Raw genomic sequence first — 14,331 nt, forward strand, 5'->3', positions numbered from 1 at the left:
GGGAAACTCATGCAAGTATTCGAGATGACACGTGGCACTCTCTCATGCTCAAAAAAATTCCAAAAGAGTGTCGAAGATTTGGGCAGGGAAGTGTGAAACGTGAAGCAACCCCTTTTAAAACACAAGAACCAACCCAATACGCATCAGAAGAACCCTAAATTCCAGGAAGAGGAAACAAGAAGGTCCCAAAGGATAATCAAAAGCTAAAGCTTCAAGCAAACGAAAGCTTCGTTTTTTTGGGTTTTTTTTTTCTTCTTAAAGTCACAAGCTTTCGATTTTGGTTTTAGTGTACACACACGCAAGAAATCGCGTGAGGATTTGGTTCCAGGCCTTGCAAAAGGGCCTCTCTGTATTTAGGGCTGTTTTGTTCTGTCCTAGTTCTGAAAAATTGAAGCTTGATTTTGGCTAAAGAGAGCAGCGATGTGTAGTTTGTCGGCGAATCTGTTGTTACCGACAAAGCTGAGACCAGCTTATCCGGACAAACGGAGTAATAGTAGCAGCTCACTCTTTGTCGCCAATAGAAGATCCAAGAGGAAGAACCAATCGATTGTTCCCGTAAGGCTTTTTTTTTCATCATCTTGATAGAAATTTTTGTTTGTTTTGGTCATTTGATATATTGTTCAGAAAAATCCAGTGTAATTGAGCTGATCCGCTGTTCTTACAGTATCTATTTCCAGCTATAGTTTCAATTCTTCACGGCTTTTAGGAAATTCGTGAATATTACGGTTCTTGTTCGATTTCAAAACGCTAACTTTATGTGTTAGGGACCTTAAAGATTATTTCTTATCTGTGTAGAGATTAAAGAAATGATTCGTAAAGCTAAGAACATTATTCGGTTATTTAAAGGTGTTTTGGATTTGGTGCAGATGGCAAGATTGTTTGGACCGGCAATTTTCGAATCATCCAAATTGAAAGTATTGTTTTTAGGGGTTGATGAGAAGAAGCATCCATCAACGCTCCCAAGAACTTACACGCTCACTCACAGTGACATTACAGCTAAATTAACTTTAGCTATTTCCCATTCTATAAACAATTCTCAGGTAAAACCCTTGTCTCTGCTCTCAACATATCTACAGACACAGAAACATAGTAGAGGCTATTGAAGAACATTAAAAAATGGTTTAGTTTATGCTTTTATGGTTTTAGCAATTTAGAGGTTGATGTATATGCATTCTCTATGTAGTTACAAGGATGGGCAAATAAGATATACCGAGATGAAGTGGTAGCAGAATGGAAAAAAGTGAAAGGGAAAATGTCTCTTCATGTTCACTGTCACATAAGCGGTGGCCATTTCCTGTTAGATCTATTCGCAAAGTTTCGATATTACATTTTTTGCAAAGAACTACCAGTGGTAAGCTTCCAAAGTGAAAATAACTTCATCTATTTACATCATGTGAAACGAGAATGTTGATTACTATGATTGTTTTGATATGTTTAGGTGCTCAAGGCTTTTGTGCATGGCGATGGGAACCTGTTGAACAGCTACCCTGAGTTGCAAGAAGCTCTTGTTTGGGTTTATTTCCATTCTAACGTCGATGAGTTCAATAGAGTAGAGTGTTGGGGTCCGCTTTGGGAAGCTACTTCGCATGATGGTCACAGGACTCAAACTCTTCCTGAGACTCGGTGCGCGGATGAGTGCAGCTGTTGTTTTCCACCGGTTAGCTCGATTCCGTGGTCTCATAGTCTTAGTAATGAAACAGCTAGTGGTTACTCTGGGGCTCAGGCTGAGGGAATTTCTACTCCTAATCCGGAGAAACTCTAGTGATTGAATACTTTTTTATCATCCTTTTTGGTGGTTTGTAAAGTGAAAAGGGAATGGAAGATCTTTCCTTCTGATGGATCATCTAGTATTGGTTTGGTTTGGTTTGGTTGGGTTTGGTTTGGTGTACATAATGTGGTATAGGAAAATAATGATTGTTTGTAGGTTTACTAGTGCCAAATTAAGTTAAAAATGTTTAGTACTTTGCGTCTGGTCTTGAGTCTTTGACCATCACAATAACATCTCATTCACACGTTCAAAATGTAACTTTGCCATGAATAAGCAACAAAAGGGATGACTGGTAGAATCAAACAAAAAAAAAATGCATAAAAGCTAAGCAAAATAAAATAAAAATTGTCCAATAATCACAAAATACCCAAAGGAAAAAACCGTAGTAAATATGGATCAAACATTTAAAAAAGGTGGGAAATTTCACGAATACGAATAATCAGAAAAAAGTATTAAAATACGAAAACGTAAGCTCACAAGAATCATCACCAAATTAAAGTTTGTATAAAGGAATAGTCGCATATTAGGACACAAATCAACGGTGAAACCATAAGGAGAAACGTGAAGGTAAAGAGATTAGGAGTGAGTGACGGCAAAAGACTTGTCTGGTCTACATTACAAAGCGTACTGGCCACTCCTTGCTTTCTAATGATTCCAAATCACTCTCTTGGATTTATTTGGTCTCTTTCTTCACAAGTTTCTTATTTTAATAAACCAGAATAAAGATGACTTTTTTCTTTTCCTCTCACCCCATTTGTCTATCTACCTACCTGTAAATGACGACCAAATATGGGTAGACAACAAGAAGAAGAAGTGATACAAGAAAGTTGGGCAACGAATTATTGCATTTATTATGACTCACTATAAATTGGTGTGTGTTCGTAAGTAAAAGACAACAACAAAATTTTATATATGATGTATAATGAAAAATTTGAATAAAGATATACAGTTTGAAAATTTGTTACGCATCTTGTCGAACCCCTCCGTATTATATCAAAAAGGGTTAGATCTTTTTGCATCCGTGTGAGAGAAAAAGAGTTTAATTCGACTCTTTCTCCATGTGAAAAGGTTGGTTGAGACGACCAACTCAGAGGCTGCTGTTGAAGAAATGAAAGAACATGTATCTGTCTGTGTTTTGAAATGATTATATTCACCGAATTGTTGTTCTACCAAAGAAAGACGACCCGATTTCACTATCCGTGTTCTGCGTTGAGACCACACAGATCGAAATCAGTTCCTCTGTAACTAACATTTTTGAAGATCATTAATTACAGATGTGGATAAGTTAGTGTTTTTTACCTGAGATTTCGGGGAAGGGAATACATTCCAGAATCTTAAGGTTTCATCTCCTGCTCCGGTTACAATCGTCTGTCCATCGGGTGAAACCGCAAGGTACAGAACACGATAAGTGTGACCGGTCAGAGTTGCAATCTGAACCAAAACAAAAGAGAGATGGTTAACCATTAAAGTAATATACAGAGGAAAATGGTCAGAGAGAGAGAGATAGATTTCATACTTTGGACATGGTTGGGTATTTCCAGACAATGATTTGGTTCTGGGAGTATCCGTGCGTGCTAACCAGCTCGTTAACATTCTTAGACCAAGCCAGATTGCATACCTGTAAATATGCATAAACAAAGACGATTATCAACCGTGAAAATTTTTGGTATGTTTCGTGAAGTCATGTCAAGTTAAGTAATTTACCTGACTGCATGTATCTATGGAGCTCAAATGAGTGTTCGTAGTTGTATTCCAAAAACGTATGCATCTATCAGCAGTGCCACCACCAGAAGCAAGAAGCCCGTGAACATGAGGAGACCAAGCAATGGCTTTAACCGCTGCAGTGTGTTCACTATATTTCAATACTGGTTGTGCTGAATGTTGGTTCCATACAAAAAGCTGCGGAAAAATCCATGACCATTTTAGCCATGTTGGTGGTAAAAAGAAGACTAATGTAACTACAAATGAAGAACATAACAGTACATACCCGATTATCGTTTCCGCCAGATGCTAACTCTCTGTTGTCATAAGACCACTTGAGTCCACATACCTCGGATTTATGACCTGTCAGTTTACTGACATGATCTTCTTGACAACGTATGTCTCTCTGAAGAATACTCTTGTCTCTGCTACCAGATGACAGAACCGATGAGCTCCATGCCAGGGCTCCAACTCTTAGCCGATGACCTTCCATTGTTCTTGTTCTCTTGCAGCGCGACGCATCCCATATCTGTCAAAACACAGTTAAAGTGAATATTCCATAAAAAGAACATCATAAATTCCTCAAATCCTATCGGCTAAGGTTTCATATACTTTTCAGATACTTTCCATCTTAACCGATAAGGGTTTATTCGAGCATATGTTATCATTCAAGAAAAATATCTTTGTAATAATCCCCTGATATTGTTCCACTAATAGATGTGGCACGAATACTAGAGTCCCCATATATGATCCAATCATTCTGTAACTGTAGGTATATACTTTACAACTTTCCTTCCAGATTCAGAATGTTGAAAAGTAACTTAAATTCTTAGTAACACATAGGCTAAGAGTATAGAACAATGCACATAACAAAACGTAAATGAGATCTAACCTGTACTTTCCCGGTACTAGTTCCAACAGCCAGATGAGTTCCACGTAACGCCCAACCTACAGAGCAAACGCTATCATCTGCCCCGAGATCACATAACTTAGTTACCTGTTGAATTTGAAGGAAGATATCAACATCAAAACAACTAGAAACTGCTGTGACGAAACACATAAGTTAAAAAAAAAGGTTTATTATAAAGTTGTAAGTGGCAAAAGGACTCACCTTGCTGCTACAAGCGTTCCACAAATACACGCAGTTCCCTAGTCCCACCGCAAGAACATTTTGCGCCGACCAATCCACGAGATTCAAATAAAAGTCATCTTGCAAAGCCGGTGCATCCAGTACCTACGAACACAGAGAAAGCCTCTGTTATCATCTGAAGTAACATTGCCCACAAACAAAAAAAATTTCAAATCCTAGGACAAGAACAAGCTCTGCACATCTGTAACCACACTCAGAGCTATTGAAAAAACAGTAAACAACAAGCATTCTTCAATAACTATTTCATCTAGATCACTAACCTCAGGATCAGAGAACAACACATCACCAAGATCACAGAATGTTTCATGCAACAACGGAATCGAAGAACAAAAGTCAACGAGATCGATAATCTAAGGTCTTCAAACTCAATTCTACAAAAATTACACAAAAAGCAAATCAAGGAACGATCAGTGTCGCACAATGCAAATCTAGCTCACAAACACGAGATATGATCGAGATCCGTTGTTATAAATTTGACAATCTACTTCAATCAAAAACACCCAAAAAAGAGAAATTCGCAATGCACGATCCCCAGAATCGGACATGGAAAGGAAAAAAAAAAAAAAAAACTCACCTTATAGGGCGATCGCGACACCTTCCTCAACGCCTTGATCGGACTATGGCTAACACCAGGAGCATCATCGGAGACAAAAGGCGAAAACGAGCTCAAGGACCGATTCGTCTCCGTCTTAAACCTGAAAATATTTCGCGACGAAGAGAACCCAGTAATATCTCTTTTCTCCGGCGTCTCTGGTCCGAACATCGCCGCGCGCAAGAGAGTCGCGTAAGAGCCAGCCCCATCTTCTTTCCCGTCTTTACTCGGAGAAGGAGCGAGATCGAAGAGAGCGAAATTGGATCCGGATCTACTGGGTATAAATCTATCAGAGTATATTGACCTTGATGGTGACTGAGATTGGTTGGCATTGATTAGACGATTGATTCGTGACTCAAGCGAGAGCGTCGGAGTATTCATCGACGGCGATAGATTCAGATGAGAAGAAGAATTCGCCGCCGGAGTCACATTGCTTGCGGTAGGATCTTCCATGGTTTTGACTATTTTGCTTCGTCTCTTCTTCTTCAGATTTAACAAAGGCTAAAGAGTGTTGAAACCTCTTTGTCCTTTTATTGATTTTTATTTTTTTATTTTTTTAATCTTTTTTACCTTTTTTTCCTTTTTTTTTTAATTTTTCCTTTCCCGGGAAATCTCAAGGGAAACAGAAAACGACATGTGAATTGATGCGAAATCAAGAGGTGTGATCAGGTGGTGTTTAGGTTGATTACGTCATGATTAGATCTTGATCGTTTGATTTAGACCCCTAGAAAACAAGTTTTTATGGGCTTATAGCTAGGCCCAATTAGATATGCCTAAATGCGTACTTATTTAGTTATTTATTAACTCCACTTTCACCCATTTACTTCAAATGAGTTAATTAAAACTAGTGATCTTAAAAATCTTAGATGGCAGATCCACAAGGAAAATATTAATCTTAGATTAAATCTCATAGATCTACGCCAACTCAAGCCAAGTATTTTTTTAATATAAATATTAATATCAGATCTGAATTCTATGGAATTGTTTTTTTTTTCAATATCCAAAATATTATTGAGATACACAAACCAAACCAAAACTGATGTCTCAAAAAAAAAAAAATCAAAAATCAAATCTAAGATATACTAGAAAACTTCAATCCAACTAAAAGAACTACACTTATACTATCATAAGAAATTGATTTAAACTCTATTTAATTTCAATTTTTCTTACTATATACTAAAACATTTAAAACTGAAAAAAGGCAACCAAAAAATCTTACTAAAATGAATGATATTTACTTGCAAGTTGCTGCAATGAAGTAGTCTTTTGTTTGGTTTCTTTTTTTCTTTTAAAGTCTCACGTTCGGAAGTGATTTGTTTTACGTTCCACACATTAAATTAAGGGAACCAAACTGTTGTAGCAATGAAGGAAAGAAGATTTGTATAATAAAAAAAAGGAAAAAAAAAAAGAGAATCAAACAAAACAGAAAATAAAGAAAAGAGAAATTCCATGTAATTACGATGTTTGGTGAAAACAGCTTTCACGTTAACAATAATAGCTATTAGCTAACATCTAAGGAGGTGTCCCTTGGCCTTGGTGATGTGTGGATGGAAATTTAATATCTTGTGTTCACCAAAAGGTCCAAAATAGAAAAGGGATTATAAAAAAAAGGATAAATCAAAAATGAAAAAAAAAACAAAAAAAAGGATCTTACAATGTGAAAGTTGGGGTTTTAATTTAGACCATAACATATATAAGCAACGTAAAAAAAGACCATATATATAGTACCATTAAAAAGAGAAATTGCTCCATTCTGTAAAAGTCTTCACTTTTGCAGAGGGAAACAAAAAAAGAAAACAAAAGATTCTAGCCGTTTAAAGAAAAGAAAAATTTTGGATGAAATTTCATTTTGGATTTCATTCAAACTAATTTTGATATATATGTTAAAACAAAACTAAATTGTGAAAAATCAGGGAAAAAAATATAATTAAGGATAGTTAATTAATCAAATGACTGTTTTTATACCTATCATCAGCAGTTATTGGAAGAGTTCTAGTTCCAGGAGCAGTAGGAGCCCTAACATGACCCACCATTGAAACCTGAAGAGCTTCTTCTTCATAAGCTCTTCTCTCCATTTCTTCTCTCTCCGCTTTCTTCTTCACCTTCACCAACATCGCCACCACCAACATCCCTAGCAGAATCGCTCCAATCCCCGACCCAATCACACTCCCAACCACCACTTTCCACCGGCTCAACCTTCCTCCTCCGCCACTCACCTCCGTCGATGACGTCACCATCCCACCGTCACCACTATCATCATCTTTTCTTCGAGCTTCTATCGTCATCACGAGAGCGTAATGTCCTTGTCTTGTTCCTTTACACACATAAGGCGAAACTTGATCACTAAACGTTGTGTTACCGTTGCTTGTGAAACACGCACACAAGACTGATGAGTTCTTCGTTATCGTCTTAGGGCTAGTGCTAGGGTTAGTGTTACCACTTGCCTTGTTGTTCAAGAAATCGATCAAAATTGGGTTTTGATCCGTACCGGAAACGTTAACCTCGAAAGGGTTCGTGGCTACACCGTCAGGGTTAGCATTGTAAGCTAATAAACCGAGTACCGGTGACACGAGCTGGTAATTGTAACCGGTTAAGTTATAACCAGTAGAGTAGATGGAAGACCAATTCGAACCGAGGTTTTGCCTAACCAGCATGACTCTTTCCGGGCATGGCTTCACAGTCACGCCTGAGCCGATGTGAAACTCTCCGATTCTTGCACCGTATCTTCTCAAACTCCCGCACCTTAACTTGACCGTGTCGATTTCAATACCGGAGAAATTAGAAGGGAGGTGGATTTTTTGTGGTGTGCCTGTGTTGAGGTTTAGCTTAAAGTTTCTAATGGTGTAATCTCTGATTATAAGATCTAGAAGATGAGTAGATTGGATGGGTTGAGAGTAAGATTGGTGAAATGATAAGAGAAGTATGGTGATGATGATGATCGAGATTTTTGATGTACATAAAGAGAAGGAACCCATGAGAGGATCCAGAGATTCTAAGGGTTTGCAGAGGTAGTGAAGAAGAGTGAATTAGAAAGAGAAAAGAAAGTTTGATTTTGTTTGTGTTTTACTTTGTGGGGATGTGTTTGTGTTTATAAAGTGGACAACATTATGAACAATCACACTTCATTTGTCAGATTTCTCTTTTACCTTTTGTAGAAAGACATATGATAATTGTTAAATAAGCTTATGACCGTTCTAACGTATAGGTTTACAGTTTTAAATGTTTTTTTTTTCATACCAACATAAAAGCAATTTTGAGACAGTGGACGAGAAAATTGGGTTAATGATGATAGAGGCATGGGAAGATGATGATCATGATTAGTCGTCTTGTGTCCTGACCCCAAAAAAAAAAAAACGATTACTCTTGTGTTAGTTCAAAATAAGGAAAAAATATAGTAATTTAGTTTAGACAAGCAAAGATAAAAGAGAGACATTGGCGTGCTAATATTCGTGTGACTTTACCACTTTTGAAATGCTAATACCTTTGTCTGTCCTTTCATTATGTGTTTTCTTGACTTTAGTCCTCTTATCAATCAATCTCTTTATGTTACACACCATTTCAATTTTTTTTTGACACCAAAATTCATACTATGCATTACTCATAATTGTTGTTGAGTTGTAGTCTCTAGAGTAGAATCGATTTTAGTTTTCGGATTTAGTCTTTCAATATAAGCAAACCAAACAAAATATTTTGTTTCGTTTCGGGTTAGATCAGTTTGATACCTAACTTATTATTAAAGACTATATTATCACTACAAAAGGTTGATAGAAGAAGTATTCATAAAATATTTCTCTTATTGCTTACACAATACTTACAAATCAGAAAACATGTGAAGGAGGAAAGAGCTAACATGGAAGATCTTAAATATACAACCATCAATATCTATTTTGCTTCTGACAAAACCCATTCTTCTTTTCCCATCTTCACCTTGTTTAAAAAAAAAAAATACTTTACTATCTCAGATTTCCATTTGAACTAAAAGAGAGTAATTACAAAAGGAATTACTATCTCTATATGAAGATTTCGGTACCTCACAGCCTTCAAGCTTGGCTTCCTTCTGGCAATGTGATCAACCGAGAACCCGAGTCATACTCCATTGCTGTTCCACAGCTAAAACCGCAACAAAAAGACAGAGATGACCAATGATTCAAATACTGTTTAATGTTATGTTCTTTTGAAATAAGATCTAAAGCTATAATCTTACTTGGAGCATTTGACAGCGTTGGTTTTACCGCCACTGGAGATTGTAAGAATTGTTCCAAAGAAGGAGACATTCTCCGTTCCACAATTCGGACAAGGACCCTGCCAAAACAAGAACATTCATAAAGGACTCTTGTTGCTTTTCTTTTGCAATCTTGAGTAATGGTGTTTTTTTTTACCTTCAAGATCAAGAAGTCTTTGATGATTAATTTGGTGATTGATAGAGCCAGATATACAATCAAAGGCACAGCAGCGAACCACGTGAATATGAAGCTGAATGGTTCCGGAAGCTCCAAGATGTATGTGATCTCAAAACCTGTAATGTCGTCCAGAAAGAAGAATCTGGAAGTACCATATTAAAAGAAAACATGTAAGCAAAGAAAAAATCTGGAGTTAAATGATTTCAATGAATTGGTTATAGAGACTCACAGGCCGAGAGCAACGACGGTAGCAGGAACATTCAGCAAGAGCATCTTGAAATAATCTACGGCGAGATCACTATACACCTGCATTTGAGGAAATGAACAATACTGTAAAGTAATAATTTTTTTTTTACGGTCTAACCTAAAACAATGGAACCTATGCTATGTTTACCTTTTTACTACGGAGACTGCATCTTGGACCCTCACACACAATGTCGCTACCATCCATCTAAAAGAGCAGAAAGAATCATAAAACTGAAGCTTAAAGAAATCTTTTTACACGATATGTATATTTCGAGTGAAGAATAAAGGGGATGGAACCTTTAGTTTCAGTTTCAGCTTATCATATTCTTCATCATTCAGAATCGGATTTCCAGAAACATAAGCCATTGAAGCTTCCAAGAACCTTTGTTCATCCGAACCTGCGTTTCATTAAAAAAAAAAAAAAAAAAAAAAGAAGATCAGGACTCAACACTAAGAAACCAAAAAAAAAGATATGAAAATTGAATCATGGTTGATTACTTAGCATCACAACACTGCTTCCTTCCCACATCAACTCGTCTTTAAGGTTATCAAACTCCTCATTTGACATGATCGCTTTGCCATCGTAATAGAACGACTGCAAAATAAACAATTCTCAGGCTCTTTGGATGATTTGTTATTTATCATGTTTTTGGCATCTTATAAAAATAAGAAGGTATGTAGCCGTTACTTGCAAGGCTTGGAGAAACTCTTGTTCCATTTCACCAATTGATTTCTTCTGAGCCTTGTTGATGCTACAATAAGCATTAATATTGCTATCGACTTCTTCTCCTTCCACTTGACCTTAAAGAAGTCAAAAAGACTGTAAATTACAACTTAATCCGCAAATATAAAGCTAAGTTAATACCTTACTGTTGTAAATTGAGTACAGAGATAAACCCTAAACCTCGAAACAAAGTCTAACACAGACAACCTTTGCTAAACCGAGATTATAGTCATTGAACCAATCAACACCTTTGAAGAATGCAATCAAGAGTTGAAACATTAACAGGGTTTGAGTCCTTAGAAAAAATGAGTACTTTCAGAGCTAGAGACGATGAGATCAAAGGTTCGACTAGATTTTGGTGCCAGAGGAAATCGACCACTAAATTCTAAAAGGCTTCAACTTTGTAAATCCAATCGTGAACAAATTCGAGATGAAGGATGCAAAATGAAGACCTGATTGCTCTGTGGTGGCTTTTGCAGGCAACAAGAAGAATCTTCTTCTCAGGGAAATCGATCTTCCAGGGCTGAGCTGAGCCCACTGAGACCTCGACGACGACGGAGGAGAGAAAGAAACGGTGGGTTTGCGAGAAACGGCGGAGAAAAGTCGAGGGCTTGTCAAACTGAACAACGTCTTGCTGCCCATTTTCCCTAGGAGAGTAAAGGAGATCCTTTTCCTCTGTTTTCCGGGAAATTTTTTGCAGGAGCTTGTGGTTGAAGATGCGTTTGTTACTGTGAGCTTCAGGTTTGTTCTGATTTTGAGATTTTTTTTTTAATTGCTTGTTTTTTTTATTTGTTTATTAATTTAGTAGAGATGATTTGGAGGGAAGAAATTAGAGATAAGAGAGGTGTGGAGATGAATTCCTAGGCAGATCTCTCATTTTTTTTCTCCTCTCATCTTAAAAAATGTGAATATCCACGTCAGCATTAAATATCCACCTTTCTATATTTTCGGTTTGTAATAAGAAGAATCTACCTAATTACATAAATATTTTTTTGAATGACTTTAATGATTTCTATTTTTTTTCTTCATTTATGTATAACGTTAATAACTAATTTAACTTAGAGCTATTACAGAGAGAAGATTAACAAATATGGGTTCTGGAATTTAAGATAGAAAAATGTGATATAAATTTCATTTTTTGATAAAATTATGCAATTTTTTTTTTTTCGCCTAAAAACTTTTATTAATGAAGGATAGGTACAAAGTCTGAATGTAATTCATTTGTAATAATATGTGGAACATAGAAATAGAACACATAATTCTGTAGTGGAGTAAGAGGATGTTTTGCCAAAATATCAGCTGGTTTGTTGAATCTTCGCGGCACCCAATTGAACTTGACGTCATCAAATCGTGATATCCACCATCGTGCCTCCCTGATCCAATTATATAGATGAAAGTTCTGTTGCAATCCACTAAGAAGTTCAAAAACTGTTTTGTTATCCCCTTCAAATTCAACCCTTCGTAAGCCTTTACTCCAACAGCCTTGCATAGCCGTAATAAGAGATTGAAGTTCTGCTTCTAACGCACTTAAGACGATTCGACCTCTTACTTGAGCTGCACCCATATACCTTCCTTTGTCATCACGAATGATCCATCCAGACTTTGCTGCAGTGCTTGTATTAAGAAAAGAACCATCATAGTTGCATTTGATCCAGTCTTTTTGAGGGACTTGCCACAACGTGTGGTTAAACTTTGAACAAGAACCTGTGTTGTTTACACCAGCATAAAGGTTTACATAGTCTTCTGTATTCATCCATTCCATTGCATCCTTCCTTGCGTATTCCAAATTTCTTCCCCAGGGTAGATGTTTTTTTTGAAAGAGAAGAGTATTTCTGCTTTTCCAAAGTCGCCATAAGATCCACAAAGGTAGCTGACGATATTGTCTGAGAAGAGAGGTTGTGTTGCTGGACAGACAAGCGATCAATTTGTCATCAAGGCTTGTTTGTGTATCAAATAGAATCGGGTTTGGAATGCCTGATGCCCTCCAAGTCGCTTGAGCATAATCACAATCAAAAAGAATGTGTTTTGTAGATTCCTCTGCTTTACAACATCTTCGACAAATAGATTGTTGACTTATATGTCTTCTTCTTAGTAGCTCTCCTGATGGTAGTATTTCAGCATCTATTTTCCATAAGAAATGTTTTAGCTTAGGAGCTGTTTTCAGTTTCCAAATATGCTGTTTCAGACGTTGGTTACCATTCGGTGGCGCAATGAAGTCGTTTCCTGGGAGGTGGGTTACTAACCAGTAACCCGATTTAACAGAGTAGATCCCATTCTTATTGTAGTGCCATCCAAGCAGATCTACTGTAGCTTTGGGGCATAATTTGATTGATAGTACTTGATCAACATCATCTGGATGGATATATTCCCTAACCATGGCTTCATTCCAACAAGTACCATGTTGATTAATGAGGAGATTGACTCGTTGTGCCTCATTTGTGGTGTGTCTTGGTCGAGGTGGTCTCGGGGGATGAGATGGGATCCATGGGTCTGTCCACGTATTAATGATTGTCCCATTACCAATGACATAACAAAGACCCTTTTTCAAGAGATCTCTTCCATGTAATAGTGATTTCCACCCCTATGAGCTCTGTTTCCCATAGAAGCGTTCAATACATTAGATTGTGGGAAGTACCTTCCCCGTAGAACCTTGGCCATCAAGCAATTGGGATGATGCATAATTCGCCAGATTTGTTTGCTGAGCAGGGCTGTATTAAAACTCTCCAAATCTCTAAATCCCATTCCACCTTCTCTTTTTGGGAGGCTCATTCGTTTCCAAGCTAACCAGTGCATGCCTTTAGCATTATTACCAGGGCTCCACCAAAATCTTGCTATAGTCGTGGTAATCTCATCACAAATAGCTTTCGGTAACTTAAAGACATTCATAGAGAAGATCGGCATGGCGAGAGCTATAGACTTTAGAAGAACTTCTTTACCGCCTTGTGATAGAAAGCCTTTACTCCATCCTTGTGTACGTTCTTGGACCTTGTCAATGATGTATTTAAACATCTCTGATTTCTTGCTTCCAAATTGCTCTGGTAATCCTAAATATTTGCCGCCTCCTACTTCATTAAAAATGCCTAAGATGTTCCTCATTTTCCTACGGGTTGTTTCCTGAACTCTGGCCCCAAAGGTTAATGAGGATTTTCGCAGATTAACAGACTGGCCAGAGATTGCTTCGTAAATGCTGAGAATCTTCTGGATTGCCTTACATGAACGAGCATTCGCCAAGGTGAAGAAAAGAGAATCATCAGCAAAAAGCAAATGGCTTATCGATGGTCCTTGAATGCTGATTTTAATACCCTGCAATCTTCTAGTTTGAGTGGCTCTATTCATCATGTGGGAAAGAACTTCAGCACACAAAATAAAAAGATATGGGGAGAGAGGGTCCCCCTGTCGTATACCTCTTTCTGGTGTGATATGTCCATAAGCTTGGCCATTAATGAGGACTGAAAAACTAACAGACGAAACGCATTTCATAATCCATTGGATCCATCGAGTCGAGAAGCCCATGTGTTTCATTGTTTCCTCTAGAAAATGCCATTCTAGTTTATCATAGGCCTTACTGATGTCTGTTTTGAGGGCCATATAACTCTTTGCTTGTCGCTTTCTTGACTTCAGGCTATGGAAAACCTCATGCGCAATGATAATATTATCCGTTATCATCCGACCAGGTATGAATGCTGCTTGATTTTCTGATATTATGCCAGAGAGATGATGTTTAAGCCTGTTGACTAAGATCTTAGAGAT

General features: G+C 37.4%; 4 protein-coding genes across 6 annotated transcripts; 1 reads left to right on the forward strand and 3 right to left on the reverse strand.

Annotated features, from left to right (window-relative positions):
* The first annotated feature begins 100 nt into the window (after window positions 1–100).
* Window positions 101–1,961, forward strand: LOC18028593 (protein STAY-GREEN 1, chloroplastic). Its single transcript, XM_006413538.2, has 4 exons — window positions 101–555; window positions 867–1,040; window positions 1,184–1,351; window positions 1,439–1,961. The coding sequence occupies exons 1-4, from the start codon at window positions 421–423 to the stop codon at window positions 1,760–1,762; spliced, it is 801 nt and encodes a 266-aa protein (XP_006413601.1). The 5' UTR covers window positions 101–420; the 3' UTR covers window positions 1,763–1,961.
* Window positions 1,962–2,595: 634 nt separating this feature from the next.
* LOC18028594 (protein FIZZY-RELATED 2) lies at window positions 2,596–5,696 on the reverse strand. Its single transcript, XM_006413539.2, has 8 exons — window positions 5,194–5,696; window positions 4,581–4,703; window positions 4,362–4,466; window positions 3,756–3,998; window positions 3,473–3,667; window positions 3,285–3,386; window positions 3,068–3,199; window positions 2,596–2,972 (listed from the first exon to the last, which is right to left on the reverse strand). Exons 1-8 carry the CDS (start codon window positions 5,662–5,664, stop codon window positions 2,919–2,921), a joined length of 1,425 nt encoding a protein of 474 aa, XP_006413602.1. The 5' UTR covers window positions 5,665–5,696; the 3' UTR covers window positions 2,596–2,918.
* Window positions 5,697–6,972: 1,276 nt separating this feature from the next.
* Window positions 6,973–8,186, reverse strand: LOC18028595. The gene has a single exon (XM_006413540.2). The coding sequence runs from the start codon at window positions 8,184–8,186 to the stop codon at window positions 7,149–7,151; it is 1,038 nt and encodes a 345-aa protein (XP_006413603.1). The 3' UTR covers window positions 6,973–7,148.
* A 737-nt stretch (window positions 8,187–8,923) lies between these two features.
* Window positions 8,924–11,373, reverse strand: LOC18028596 (PGR5-like protein 1A, chloroplastic). 3 transcript variants are annotated; one of them, XM_024149363.1, is made up of 11 exons: window positions 11,266–11,373; window positions 11,034–11,228; window positions 10,546–10,658; window positions 10,356–10,452; window positions 10,155–10,255; window positions 10,006–10,062; window positions 9,841–9,917; window positions 9,591–9,753; window positions 9,416–9,513; window positions 9,242–9,321; window positions 8,924–9,138 (listed from the first exon to the last, which is right to left on the reverse strand). In XM_024149363.1, exons 2-10 carry the CDS (start codon window positions 11,221–11,223, stop codon window positions 9,252–9,254), a joined length of 966 nt encoding a protein of 321 aa, XP_024005131.1. In that variant the 5' UTR covers window positions 11,224–11,228; window positions 11,266–11,373; the 3' UTR covers window positions 8,924–9,138; window positions 9,242–9,251. The 3 variants fall into 3 exon arrangements, with proteins under 3 accessions (XP_024005131.1, XP_006413606.1, XP_006413607.1); XM_006413543.2 differs by having other exon boundaries at window positions 11,034–11,363; XM_006413544.2 differs by having other exon boundaries at window positions 8,958–9,132; window positions 11,034–11,364.
* Between the last annotated feature and the right edge of the window lie 2,958 nt (window positions 11,374–14,331).

This window comes from Eutrema salsugineum, unplaced genomic scaffold, assembly GCF_000478725.1.
Source record: "Eutrema salsugineum unplaced genomic scaffold, Eutsalg1_0 scaffold_1, whole genome shotgun sequence".
NCBI classification, from domain to species: Eukaryota; Viridiplantae; Streptophyta; class Magnoliopsida; order Brassicales; family Brassicaceae; genus Eutrema; species Eutrema salsugineum.

Bases quoted from the DNA above. Each gene is read 5' to 3' on its own strand.
- LOC18028595 (XM_006413540.2), bottom strand. From the start codon at position 8,186: ATGGGTTCCTTCTCTTTATGTACATCAAAAATCTCGATCATCATCATC.
- LOC18028593 (XM_006413538.2), top strand. From the start codon at position 421: ATGTGTAGTTTGTCGGCGAATCTGTTGTTACCGACAAAGCTGAGACCA. The intron at 1,041-1,183 runs GTAAAACCCTTG...TTCTCTATGTAG, and splicing joins ATTCTATAAACAATTCTCAG to TTACAAGGATGGGCAAATAA. The intron at 1,352-1,438 runs GTAAGCTTCCAA...TGATATGTTTAG, and splicing joins TTTGCAAAGAACTACCAGTG to GTGCTCAAGGCTTTTGTGCA.
- LOC18028594 (XM_006413539.2), bottom strand. From the start codon at position 5,664: ATGGAAGATCCTACCGCAAGCAATGTGACTCCGGCGGCGAATTCTTCT. The intron at 4,704-5,193 runs GTGAGTTTTTTT...CTGTGTTCGTAG, and splicing joins TGTCGCGATCGCCCTATAAG to GTACTGGATGCACCGGCTTT. The intron at 3,668-3,755 runs GTATGTACTGTT...ATTTTTCCGCAG, and splicing joins CTGGCGGAAACGATAATCGG to CTTTTTGTATGGAACCAACA.
- LOC18028596 (XM_024149363.1), bottom strand. From the start codon at position 11,223: ATGGGCAGCAAGACGTTGTTCAGTTTGACAAGCCCTCGACTTTTCTCC. The intron at 10,453-10,545 runs GTAACGGCTACA...TTTATTTTGCAG, and splicing joins AGTTTCTCCAAGCCTTGCAA to TCGTTCTATTACGATGGCAA. The intron at 9,918-10,005 runs GTAAACATAGCA...CCTCAAATGCAG, and splicing joins GCAGTCTCCGTAGTAAAAAG to GTGTATAGTGATCTCGCCGT.